The sequence below is a fragment of the Eurosta solidaginis genome, chromosome 3, assembly GCF_040869045.1.
Source record: "Eurosta solidaginis isolate ZX-2024a chromosome 3, ASM4086904v1, whole genome shotgun sequence".
Classification (NCBI taxonomy): domain Eukaryota; kingdom Metazoa; phylum Arthropoda; class Insecta; order Diptera; family Tephritidae; genus Eurosta; species Eurosta solidaginis.
This window is the reverse complement of record NC_090321.1, coordinates 224,558,333-224,572,185: the sequence shown is the minus strand read 5'-3', so window position 1 is coordinate 224,572,185 and position 13,853 is coordinate 224,558,333. Positions and strand designations below refer to the sequence as shown.

Genomic DNA, 13,853 nt, shown 5'->3' with positions numbered 1-13,853 from the left:
GGGTTCTTGGTTCAATCCGTAAATATTTTGTACGTTGATGGCATTTAGCGCAATGGCGGTCTATGTAATTTTTGAAAGCCATGCTGATGGTTGGCAAGCCGTAGGTTTACATTAAAATAAGACAGCAGGTCGGGCCGACTATTAGGGGCGGTAAAGATGCCACATCACGAGGAAGAATTTAACTTGGCACCTAGAAAACTTTTAGCAACTTAGTCCTGGAAGCTAATTGATGTTTTCCGTTCAGCCGCCAAACATTTGGTCCATTGGAGGTTTTATTGACCCTCCAGTTTAACCTAACCTAACCATCTAATGAAATCCTCAATCATATTTCAAGCATATCTGACTATTAATATAATGCGCTAGCGTGACAGGGAGTCACTTATGATAGTTTGGAGAGCGGCCTTGTACTTGGGAGTTGGTTGACAAGCAGTATCGGTGTGGCACTTAGATGTAAGCATCGGCTGCAATTCAATGCAGTTTATGAGTCTTATGCTGACGATGGAAATGTCTAGTGAACTGCGACAATTTTCTGCAATTCCAGTGCACTCCGTCCAGAAAATTCGTAGTATCTATTTGCGGTGCTGATTCTTTGTTCATATTGTCGTCCCGTTGGTAAGCTGGAATAGCAGAGCTCGGTTTTTACAATTGAGTAGTGCACTGATATCAGAGCGATAGCTTCTTGGACAGCAGGTGGCAGATGCTTATAATTTCAAGGTTGTCATTACTTACTTACTTACTTACTTAATTGGCGCTTAACCGTCTAAACGGTTATGGTCGTCCAACAAGGCGCGCCAGTCGCTCCTTCGCTCCGCCAATCGGCGCCAATTGGTCACACCAAGGGAGTTTAAATCATTTTCCACCTGGTCCTTCCAACGGAGTGGGGGCCGCCCTCTACCTCTGCTTCCATAGGCGGGCTCCGATAGAAATACTTTCTTGGCCGGAGCATCATCTTTCATTCGCATAACATGGCCTAGCCAGCGCAGCCGCTGCGTTTTAATTCGCTGGACTATGTTGATGTCTGCGTATAGCTCGTAAAGCTCATCATTAAATCTTCTTCGGTACTCGCCATCGCCAACGCGTAGAGGTCCATAAATCTTTCGAAGAACTTTTCTCTCGAACACTCTCAAAGCCACTTCATCTGCTGTTGTCGTGGTCCATGCTTCTGCCCCGTATAGCAGGACGGGTACGATAAGTGACTTGTAGAGTATGATTTTCGTTCGCCGAGAGAGGACTTTACTTTTCAATTGCCTACCTAGTCCAAAGTAGCATTTATTGGCAAGATTGATTCTTCGCTGGATTTCAGTGCTGATGTTGTTGCTAGTGTTGATGCTGGTTCCCAAATAAACGAAGTCTTTTACTATTTCGAAATTATAGCTGCCAACAGTAGCGTGGTTGCCAAGGCGCATATGCGCTGACTCTTTGCTCGATGACAGCAGGTACTTCGTTTTGTCCTCATTCACCATCAAACCCATTTTTACCGCTTCTTTTTCCAGTTTGGAGTAAGCAGAGCTAACAGCACGGGTGTTTAGGCCGATGATATCAAGGTTAACATTATGTGACTGGATAACGATGCCTTGAAATTCTAAGGTTTTGCCCCTGTGGCTAATGTTGGGGTGAAATAGATTATACTGCACGGTATGATCCGTGATAAATACGAGGATGCCTGATCTTTTCCATGGTTGTAGACATCGCAATTTCGAAGGTCCTATCTGGCGGTTGGCTTCTTCTCTTTAATTACGCCTATACGGATTTTATTATTTTTCATTTAATCAGTTACCCTCGTGAGCTGTCAGGTTAGCCCCTTGCAATTTAGTTGCAGGATTCTTAAGTGAAACGTGGAGGAACTCGTCACTATGGGGGTTAAAGTTGGGGTACCCACCTTGATGGACGTAGACCTCGGCGTTCATGCTGTTTGACTGCTGCTGGTATTTTTAGTTATTGTTTTGTATTTTGGAAGCACAGTGCAATGACTGTACCCATTGTAGGGCTACCATCGCTGAGCCCAGTAAATCCGTGAAGCTGGCAACGGCCAAGTCTCGAACTGCACGAGGTGCGGGGGACCAGGAGACACTGACCCCATCTTACGCAAGGGCGTATGCCGAAAAATAAGGTAGTGACGGGGCAGGGGTAGTGCGCTGCAAAGTCTGTAGCCATGTAACGAAAATAACAGCGATGGGTTGAAGCAGCCGTGTGAGCTGAAGGCGTCGGTTCGTGCGAGCAACAAAGAGTAGCTGATGTGCCTTGCTGAACAACTTTGCTGCTAGAATGTGGCGGAGCTTCACATTAGCGTGAACCATGGGACGTCCTTGGTCGCGAACAGCAGGAAGCTATAAAAGTTTCATACAAATTTCGGGGTCAGCGAATATTGGGATCTAGCCCCAGAACATTGCAAACTTTGCAACCATCCTTTGCACGTGACACAATGACAAGATAATGATCATCTTAAATAAATTCTTTCCGGCAAATGCAGCAGAACCACCTCCTGAAACCTGTTCAATTACTAACCGGAGGAGGAGGATATGTTGCAAGGAGCTGCTCCCAGGGTGAATATTTTCGGGAGGGACGAAACATATTAAATGGGGTTACATAGGAATCCCGAATGACAATGGTAAATAGTACCAGCTGCCGTGGGAAGCGTAAATCATAGCATAGTGATAGTTAGTGATAGTCATGCGGCTCTCAAGCATTATCTTCGACCGAGATAAAAACCTCAGTGATCCTCGACTATGTGGAATAACTGAAACGGTTAGCAACTAATAACATCGCTCAAGCTGGTTTAGGTTTCACATCACTGAAATGTGAGAGAGCAACGAGCAGGAAGACACCTTATCCACGAAGGAAAGTAATGCAAGGCCCATGGGATCTGAATAGTTTATAGGAATAGACCTCTCTCAAAGAAAAATGAGATTGTTAACAGGAATATTTACAGGTCACCGCATACTCAAAAGCCACTTACATAAGTTGGGCATCTGTTCCAGCAGCACCTGTCAGTTTTGCGACGGCGCTGTACAACGAAAAAAGTCGAATTGCATTATCTCAAATAACTCATTTCTTTTCTAAAGCCTATAAAAGTTGAGTACCACATAAAAATGTATGAGACGCAACTGCCTCTTTACAGCTTTGCGTAGGTCAGGGAGCCGAAAGCAGATAATTTATCTGCTGCCCTCTTCCCCGCTAGCAGCTCTTCATGGGATTTACATTACCAAAATATAGTGGCCACTGTTAATACATATGTATATCCAGCAGGCTGGAGCTACGAAACAAGTTTTATCAATTGGAAACACATTTTTCTAAGCGGGGTCGCCTCTTGTCAGAGCATTGACAAACTCTTCAAATGTTTTTCTCTCTTGAAAAGCTTCTGAGTGAATATTCATTCGCCTTGCAAATGCAAATCGGACTCGGCATAAAACATTTAGGCCCTTAATCTCCTCTCAGTTAAACCTCACCAAGTATTTTTTGGAGCTACGTCTGAAGGCAACCCACCAAAGTCGGCAATCCCATTGACAGAAGTTACAGCATGGAATTATTGCACTGACTGTGTGACCGGAGATATGTTCCTTTGCCAACTTTGCGCTGAATAAGCGGGGCAAGTACGTGTGGTCTAAGCTTTTAAACCGGATAGTAATTGTAAAGGAAATCATATTGCTTTGAAAATTTGTATAAATTCTAATTTCGATGTTATTGAGTACCCTACTGTAATAATGGGCTGGCAAAAATCCTTGGGCTGAACCCTCCCAGAGGGTGCCGGCTGGTAATAGCACAACAGTTTCCTATTCCAGGGGAGTGCTAGCTAAGTTTGGGAATCATTTTCATCTGTGCCCCAGTTCCTTAATAGCTCAGGCATATGGAAATGGTTTTTAAACGTGGCCTCAGGGTGGGAACCGGACCACGCCCAGTTGAAAAGGTGGTCCACCCCTAATCCAGGGTGTTATGCGTTTCCATGCCCATTGGATGGTTTGCAGTCAGTGGTATCCGACTGTATTTTTACGGAGCCTCCCGGATACCGGTCCACCTCCGGGAGTAACGGCGACTTGCTGCGGCATTGGGCTCTACCGCAGTCGACCGCATTGTTCCCCTTTCCCTTTTTTCAGGCTGCCGAACGGCCTCATAGTAGTATGCAGCCGACGAACCATGAACATGAACAGACAAAAAAACCAAGCCTCGGATCTCTGCACGGGTATAGATGCCGCCCTTGGACTAGGCGTTAAAAAAGTAACCAATCCGTCGGGAACCGCACAGGTGGCGCCGACCAGACCTCCACGGCCTCAAAATACTTCTCGGCCACCTGTGCAAGCTAGTGGAAGGACTAAACCCCTTGAGGGCAAGTCCAGTTCCGATGCAGCCGGCAAAGCTATTCCTAAAAAGGGAAAGCAGCGTCCGACTGAGCAAGCACAGGAGGCCCGTCCCATGTCCGTACCGGGCACCTCTCGCCAGCAGGGTGGAAACAGCACTAAGTCCTACACGGACAAAAGTACTGCCTCTACCATTGCAAAACTATCTGGAAAGCCGGCTGAACCACTTGAGGGTTCCAAGGCAAATAAGCGAATCCCGATTTCGGTCCGCAACCAGCGGAACATCCGCAACGCCGCCAAAATCGTTGAGAGATTAGGCAACTCTCCCAGCGACAAGTTGACGGCAGAGCAAAAAAGTTCTCTGTCCTGTGCCAGGAAGATTATTGCTGCCAAGAAGAGCAGCAATAACAACCCCATCCCCCAAGGTACTGCGACTACCTCTTCTGCCACCAAACAATTTTCTGACCCGAAGATGCCGGCCTTTAAAAGACAAAGGTCTATGGGAAATGCCTCGAGTGTTCCCAAAAGGCACAAGCCTTCGGCCACTACTCCCCCTGCCCTGACCAAAACCTTCAGCGAGGCAGCTAAGGCCAACTTTACGCTGACGGTTTTGAACCGCGGTCAACCCGATGGGAACATGTCCCCGGATAACTGGAAGGATGTCCTTAACGGCCTTCTCAAGATTTTTAAGAACATCATGACCAAGTATCCGGGCCGGCTCCCACTATTCGTGATGCCGGCTGGCACCAGGGCAGGGTCAAGCTTGTTTGCTGCGCCGATGAGCGCTCGTGCAAGCTCTACAAACTCGCCATAGCTTCGCTAGGACAGCTGTGGCCTGGGGCCAGCTTGGATGCGTTCGGTTTGGAAGAAATTCCGAACAGACCGAGAGCTTGTGCCTGGGTCCCAGACGGCATAGCGGACCCTGGCGAGATTTTAGAAACCATAGCAGAATCAAATAAGCAGCTACCGTCGAGTGATTGGATGGTAGTCCGGGTCGGCGAGACAAGGGCGAAGCAGCGTTATGTTGGTTTCATCATAAACGAGGCTTCTCTCCCTTGGCTTGAAAAATGTGGTGGAGTTTTAAGCTACGGCTTCTACTCCATCACGTTGAAGATTCGAAGGGATGGTACTAAAGAAAAAGCACCGGACGAAGGTGAGCCTGTATCTCAGGGCGAGGAGTTAGACGGAATCACCCCGAGTGGATCTACTGCCCCTGGCCCTGATGAATCTCGGGAGCCCTTGCAACACCTTGAGTGAACATGGGGCCGATATCGAACTGGCATGCAGCACTCCGGATGCCGAGAGCGATACAAGGTCTGTGGGCTCTATTCTAAGGACTACCAGCTGGTGACACCGCCCGTGACATGTAGAATCAGATCTTGCATTCTAATAAAGAAAACTCTAGTATTTATTCTGCTATCTCTTTTTAGCGCCGAGGACTTTACCTGCATTAGCCTCGAGCTACAGGACCGAACGCTCTGGCTGATATCCGCCTATTTGGCGCGCGATCACCCAACTTCTGTGCAGGACCGGCTCTGCAAAGCGGTACGGAAGGCCCACAGTAAATGGTTCCCGATAATAATCGGAGCCGATGCCAATGCACATCACACCGCTTGGGGCTCTATCGACATTAGCACTAGGGGTGAGTCTCTTTTTGATTATATTATTAACAACAATCTAAGTATATGCAACTCTGGAGACAAGCCAACTTGTATCACCTCAAATAGAAAGGAGGTTCTAGATATTACTCTATTCAGGGCCATTCTCTGACCTTGTCAAAAATTGGAGAGTTTCCAACGAAAACTCCTACTCTGATCATATGTATATCACTTTTACTATGCTTTTGCGTACACCGCCTAGGGTGGCTTATAGGAATAGGAGATGTGCGGACTGGAACCTTTATAAAAAAGTCCTAACCTCCACTCTCCTAAGAAACGCTTCTCACGATAGGTCGAGCCTATCGCTAAGAACTGCTGAAGCGCCTCCTTTAGACACAACATTTGCTTCTCTCGGTGAGCTAGACTCATCGTCCAAAATAGAATTAGCAGTAGATCTTATCACCAAATCTTGTAACGCCGCCTTCACAGCAGCCTGCCCGGAGATAAAGGTAAGGGGCAAAAAGAAACCCTATTGGTGGAACCAAGAAATCTCCGAGCAGAGGGAAAACAGCAGAAAACTGTTTAACGAGGCTAAGCGCACTGGAATCTGGTGCCATTATAAGGACGCCTTGAAATCTTTCAAGAAGTCAATCCAGAAGACCAAAAGGGACTCCTGGAAGAATTTCACCAATGACATCGAAGAAGTCTCAGAGGCCAATCGCCTACGACAGGTCCTCCCCAAAAACCACATATCTCCCAACTGCATTCGTACAGCGAACGGAGAATGGGCCACTTCTAGTACCGAAATACTAGATACCCTGGTCAGCACTCACTTTCCAGGCTGCATCTCTCAACCATACCTCTTAAACACGCAATCTAAGCCAGAGCCGTTTCGACCCCTGGACCACATAGTTAGCGAAAAAAAGAGTTATATGGGCAATCAAGTCCTTTAAACCCTTCAAATCTCCGGGAATGGATGGAATATTTCCCGCTGAGTTGCAAGCTGCAAGCGATGTTAAAAGGCCGCTGCTAGCTAAAATCTACAAGGCTTGCCTCAACCTGGTCTATATCCCCTCGGAATGGACCAAGGCAAAGGTAGTCTTCATACCCAAAGGAGGCAGGATATCGGGCAATAGTCCAAAGGATTTCAGACCAATAAGTTGACCTCCTTCCTCCTGAAAGTTCTAGAACGATTGCTGGACGCCTATATTAGACGATCGGCAAATAAGGCACTAATCTCCAACAACCAACACGCCTACTCTAAGGGCAAATCCGTAGAGATAGCTCTACATGCTATCACTACTAAGATAGAGAAGGGTCTTGCCTTTAAAGAGTTTACGCTGGGTATCTTTCTCGATATAGAAGGAGCCTTCAACAACGTTCTCCCAGCTGCGGTCACCAAATCTCTACGTTCACTAGGGGTGTAAGAGCCTCTTGTGAAATTCGTCGAGCTCCTTCTAAACAAGAGAAGCATTATCTCTGAGCTGGGCAGCTCATCGTTAATAAGGTATACTAACAGAGGAACCCTCAGGGGGCGTTCTTTCTCCTCTACTATGGAACCTGTCGGTGAACGCTCTGTTATCTATACTACAACCCACCGGATGCCAAGTGATTGCATATGCCGACGACATAGCCTTGACAGTTACCTGCAAGCACCTTCCGGTGCTTGGCGAACTCTTGCAAAATGCTCTTAATCTAACAAAAGCTTGGTTTAGGGAATGCGGACTCAGCATCAGCAGTGAAAAAACTGAGATGGTGCTTTTTACCCGCAAACGCATTATATCGGAATTTACCCTCCCATCCTTAAATGGGATGGAAATCAAACTCTCTACCGAGGTTAAATATCTCGGAGTTATTCTCGACAGGAAGCTTGACTGGAAGCGAAATGTGGAGGAACGATCTAGGAAAGCCACAATGGCTCTCTGCGCTTGTAAGTCGGCAATCAGAGAAAGGTGGGGTCTCCAGCCACGCATAGTCCATTGGATCTACACGGCAGTAGTGAGACCCATACTCTTCTACGCCGTCACCGTATGGTGGACGGCACTCGATATCGAGTCTAACAAGAGCAAAGTAACGAGAGTGCAGAGGATGGCGGTAATGCTTACCAACGGTGCCCTTCCCTCCACTCCCACCAAAGCTCTTGAAACCATATTATTCCTTCTCCCAACCGATCTATATGGTAGATACTGTGCCTCCTGCACCGCGGCATGGCTCAACGCTATCGAACCATGGAGGGACTGCAGGTTTGGTCACACCCGGATCCTGAAGCAAGTCCCCGAAACCTTATAGAAATTGGGCCATACAACATCGTCCCCTTGCTGGGACAACAAATTTTCCACAAGAATCCCATAGAGGAACAAGTGGGCAAATGGCGTGGAGCCGGGATCTCACGAAATCTCCATTTTTACAGATGGCTCTAAACTAAACAACAGAGTCGGCAGCGGAATATTCTCGGAGAAGCTCAATCTAAGCGAGAGCTTTCGCTTACCCGACCACTGCAGTGTTTTTCTGGCTGAACTCATAGCTATGTGGGAAGCAGACCTCTATCTTGCTAACCAGCAGGTGACCAATTCTATTTCAATTTTCTCTGACAGCCAAGCTGCCATAAAATCCCTGCAATGCAGTAACACCTCGTCACTAGTGGCATTCAAGTGCAGAGAAACCCTCAACAAACTAGCTGAAAATTGCTACCTAAGCATAATATGGGTTCCTGTCCACTGTAGCATCTCAGGAAACTGCGCCGCAGATGAGCTAGCTAGGAAAGGCACCAACCTGCAAACAATAACCTCGGCGAGTTGGGCCAGCCCTCTTCTAAACACTTGCAAACACTGCCTGCGATCTTTTTTCAGGGATCAGGCAAACGCCAGATGGGCCAAGGAACCTACATGTAATATATCCAAGCAAATCTGGCCTACTCTAGATGAAAAGAGATCGCAATCGGTGATATTGTTAAACCGTATCTCTATAAGCCCACTAGTGGAGCTTCTTACAGGTCACGGTCTCATGGGCACTCACGGTGCCTATATGGGCCTGCAGACAAATGATTTCTGGCGCAGCTGTAGGGACGAAGGGGAGATAGAAAGCGTATAGCCCTATCTGTGCTACTGTCCCGCACTGTCAAAAACCAGGTACCAATGCCTCCACAGACACTCCTTTGGGTGCCTTGCGGAGCTTGAATCTATAAACCCAAACGACATCTTGCTTTTCATTAGGCAAACGCGCTGGCTTAGTCTCACTGTGGTCTAAACTTTCTTCTTCTTCTTCGAAAGTAGGGTAACAGGAAATAGGGGCCCCCCGCGTGGTAGCACAATGGGCCCCAACGGCCTACGTGAGTCTCCGCTCGGACAGCGGAGGCAGCCACTTTAACCTAACATAACCTATTGTAATAATGCCCTGTGGTTGTTGATGAAACTCAAAAAAATATCATTTGTTAATCAAAGACCAAACTCAAAGTCATTGATGCTATTCAAGAATTTATTTATCGACTAATTTTAACTATACATTAATTAAGTAAATGGAATGTGCGTTCCTGATAATTACATATTTCATACATACGCTAAATACGCTCTTTGATATTGCTAAAATACATACGTATGTCTCTATACTAAATATATTTAAATAATATTTGATTCTTGTTCAAGTATTTATGTACAAAGTTAATAGAATTACACATATTTTCTTCCTAGAATTAATGCTAATTTTAGTTGTACCCTTAGGAGCTATAAAATGTTAGTTTTATTGAAAGGGTGAATGAGTGAAGTGCTTTTCAAGAGCAGATTATTTTGATTAGAGCATTTCGTTTATAGTACAGATGAAATCTCATTAGGATGGGCCACCATTTTTTGACATTATTTCTAGCAATTTCAAATTAATGCCTATGAAATTTAGATACAGAATTTCGTTAAAGGAGAAAAGCAGCCAGCTGAACAGCAGCAAATTATAAAGGAAAAAACATTTCTGGACAATACTTCAACATTTCTTGAGCTCCAACCATAGCGCAACGATACAAGGTGGCAGCATGGGACAGCTGATTTTAAACTTTTTTTATTTGATTTGATACATCAACTTCCGGCGCAGTACGATTTTGACAATTTGTCCATCGAATTTACAAATACAAAGTACATGCAAATTTTATTTATGTTTGTAGGTATGTCACCATGCTGCCACCTTATATCGTTCCGCTATGGCTCCAACAAAGGCAAAAGGTTTAAAAACCAAAAAAGAAATTTTAGTGGTTTTTTTTAAGTTTTTTTTATACTATAGGCCCATTATCTTTTTCTTGAAAATTCCTTCTGCTGAAAAAGGATGCTAAATTTTAACTTTTTTCCTTGAAGCTCTGAACGTGATATATCAAGGTATGATTGGATAGTTCTTGATAGACCATCCTTCCGACCATGCGTATATCAGCTTCAGCATCCCCCTAAAGAGGGTAGTGAAGGGAGGAAACTTTAGAGACCCTTGGTCAACGAACTGGACGAAATTCCAGAAACAGGTAGAATCAAAACTGGGACAACCCAAATAGGTTGCCAATTTGGAGGAACTGGAGGAGTCTAATGAATTCCTGACAAGGACGCTTATGACTGCGTATAACAGAGCTTGTCCTGTAAGAAGATTCGGAGGAAAAGCAAAGCTTCCATGGTGGAGCAATGAGCTGAGTCTTCTAAGAAGACAGGTAAAAGAAATGTTTAAGCTAGCAAAGACCGCAGAAAGCGAAGCGTGTCGGGACGAGTACGGGGATCTAATGACGATCTACAAGCGTGAAATTTCCAGGGCGAAGAGAAAAGTCCCTGTACGGACATACGAGTGCTCCACCGAAACAGCTCGGTTGAAAAAAGTCCTAGCTAGGGGAAACATAGTCCAGGGACTAATAAAGAAAGAGAATGGAGAATGGTCACGTAATAGTGAGGAGTTCCTTGAGGTGCTTTTCGATACACATTTCCCATCAGAAGATGATTTAGAAGAGCCAGCAGACAGCACTCACACTTCAATCACGGAGCGGGTAGTGCCGGGCTTGGTGACCGATACCAAGATCGAATGGGCAGCGAAGACGTTTCCTAAGTTTAAATCGCCGGGCCCATATGGTATATTCCCGGCTATGCTACAAGTTTCAAGTAGAGCGGTCGTGGAATGGCTTAAAATAATATTCGGTAGGTGCATAAGACTGAATAATGTACCGCACTCTTGGAGAACTGATCGTGTAGCTTTCCTAATAAAGGCGGGGAAGATCGGTCACGTATATCCCAAATACTATAGATCCATTAGCTTAACATTGTTTCTGGTCAAAACCTTTGAGAGACTGATAGATGTGTACATAAAGTCTAACGTGGATGAAAAGCTGCTCTCCACAACACAACATGCTTACACCAAAGGTAAGTCGGTAGACACCGCATTGCACAGGGTGGTAATAAGCATAGAGAAAGCCCTGGAATAAAAGGAATATGCTCTAGGAGCCTTTTCAGACATTTTCAACAATGGGCGATTATGGATGGTCTTAATTACATTAAAGTACATCCAGCCACGAATTCAAGGGACAGGGAACACCGCAGGGAAGGGTGCTATCACCTATGCTGTGGACACTGGTAATCCACCAATTGGTCAGGCGATTCGATGAGGGACCCGTAAAACTTACGGCTTACGCAGATGACGTTGTAATTGTCATAAGTGGAAAGTGCCTTCCAACGATAGTTCTTTGATGGATCGGGCGCTTCGGGATATTCATACCTGGGGATCTAATGGTGGGTTGACAGCCAACCTCTTATCTGTGAAGAAGACTTGGAGCTCATGACGGGGCTTCTGGTATGAAAAGCTTATAAATTAGGCCTCGTCAGTGGCAGCAAATATTAAAAATGCAGGCAGCATGAATTAATGGTACTGAGTTCGTATTCTACGCTGCTAAGTCAGTTCTCGAATATGACGCCTAGCGTCCAATTGCCTGATGAAAAGTAGCAAATTCCTAACTATTTACAGGGAATATGTTTGTGAAGGCTTTGAGTAAAGAAAGTCTATTACGTAAGATGAACCCATCGACGCTAAAAATATTAGTAAATAATCGTTTTAGGGATTATTCGGGAGGATATCCAAGGAAACAACGACATCTGTTGAGTTTGTATGAGCATTTACGCTTCAAAATAAGCTGTTTGGCGTTTTCGTTAGAAGTCACGCCAGCTATCCCTGACGCCGATCGGAGCCACTAAGGAGATCAAGTAATCGTCCCCCTGGCATCTCCCCCTTCCTTTGCTTCCAAATACGGTTGTCGACACTTTCTTGACCGGAGCGTCTTAGTTCATTGACATAACATGACAAAGCTCATCAATATGCTACCATCGATACTCGCTGTCGACGACAACGACAGAACCACAAATCTTGAGGAGAAATTTTCTCTCGAATACCTCAAAGGCCATCTCATCTTTTCTGTGCACCGTCCATGATTCCGCGCCATACATCAGAGCAGGTATGATGAGCGCATTGAAGATCGTGATTTTTGTTCGTCTAGAACAGACTTTACGTTTCAGTTGCTTACTCAGTCGAAAATAACTCTTGTTGGCAAGAATTAGAAGCCGAACTCCGTTTAGTATTTATTTGTTTGGTTGATATTGCGCAATAGCGACGTAAAGGAAGCTGCGATTGAAGGTGTATGCTAGAAATTATTTCGAAAAAATGGTCCTCCCTAATGTACATTCGTTTATGTACGTATCCTTATATATCTTAATATATAATCTAATTGAGTACAGAGGCAGCCTATTAGGCAAAAATCTATCATTATATGTATCTAAAGGCTAATTACATTTATATATTGCATATACAATATTCTTGCGCTTTTAGGTTAGAATTTTTGTACATATGTATATAAGTATGTATGTATATGTGTTTGTATTTATATGTATGTATGTTTGCTGTAATATATTGCTATTAAAATATGACAATTATTTACTAATTAAAATCACTAATCACTGCAAACCATCAAATCCATCAACAATATCATATTGGTGTGTGGTTGTGTGTGCGAGTGGATTCACCTGCTTCCAGCGACCGCTTACGGTTAGATTTTCCCATAGATACAAATATGCAATTTAGACCATAGCCAATCCTTTATTGATGCTCTCCAAATGTTCTTTCGCTTTGATGCGCAATGTTGCTATAGAATTGGAGCGTATATCCGCTGTCTGCGGTTGATTGGACGAAATTGGTGATTGCCGACTGATGACATTGGTGGACGCATTATTGCTTAGCGCTTGACCGGGTGGTGGGCTATCTCTACCCACATCTAGCACTTCCATATTTGGTGCATTGCATTTACCATTTCCATTACCACTACCAACCACCCCACCAACAGCGCTTCCACCTCCTGTGCTATTATTGCCACCGATGAGTAATGTTTCGTTTGCATCGTTACTTGTGGTGAGATTTTGCGGTGATTGTTCTAAATTTGTTGACTGACTATTACGCGATGGCGATGAATTGAGACCAATGCTCGTTGCCGATGTGAGAGGTGGTGGCAACCCAGATGTTAATGGCGAAAGCGCTGTTGTCATGCCAGCTACATTTGTTGGTGCAACTGCATGCGAGGAGGGTGATGAGGCTAAAGCATTTGTTGTTGATGAACTCAGCTGTGATGGTATTGTGGCCAAACTTTGTGGTGACATACGTGACAAATGTGGTGATAAATGTGACAATTGCACATGATGTCCAGCGCTTAGTACTGAGGAAGGTGAGGCACCTGAATGACCGCTGGGTGGTGGTGGTGCATGCGCAGGATGCATTGGTGGACCATGCGGCCCATGACCCATTGCTGCTAAACTGCTCATTGTTAAATTGGATGGAGCCAAACTAAGTGGGGGCGTCAAATAGCTGGGATAGACGGTCTGCGGATGTGAAAGGAAACCTGCCGAAGGACGAAGTTGGATGAGAATAGAGAAAAACTTGAATGTGAATTGAAAAATATTTAGTAATAAATGCAAATTTA

The 13,853-nt window shown here is 45.1% G+C and overlaps 1 protein-coding gene across 1 annotated transcript in view; it reads right to left on the bottom strand.

Moving 5' to 3' along the window:
- Positions 1-12,675: 12,675 nt before the first annotated feature.
- The window catches only part of Rx (Retinal Homeobox), a 197,931-nt gene continuing 196,753 nt past the window's right edge, over positions 12,676-13,853 (bottom strand). The window contains exon 6 of the mRNA XM_067778054.1: positions 12,676-13,772. Within this exon, the coding sequence (XP_067634155.1) occupies positions 12,961-13,772 (812 nt within the window). The 3' untranslated portion in view covers positions 12,676-12,960. The remainder of the gene's footprint in view (positions 13,773-13,853) is intronic.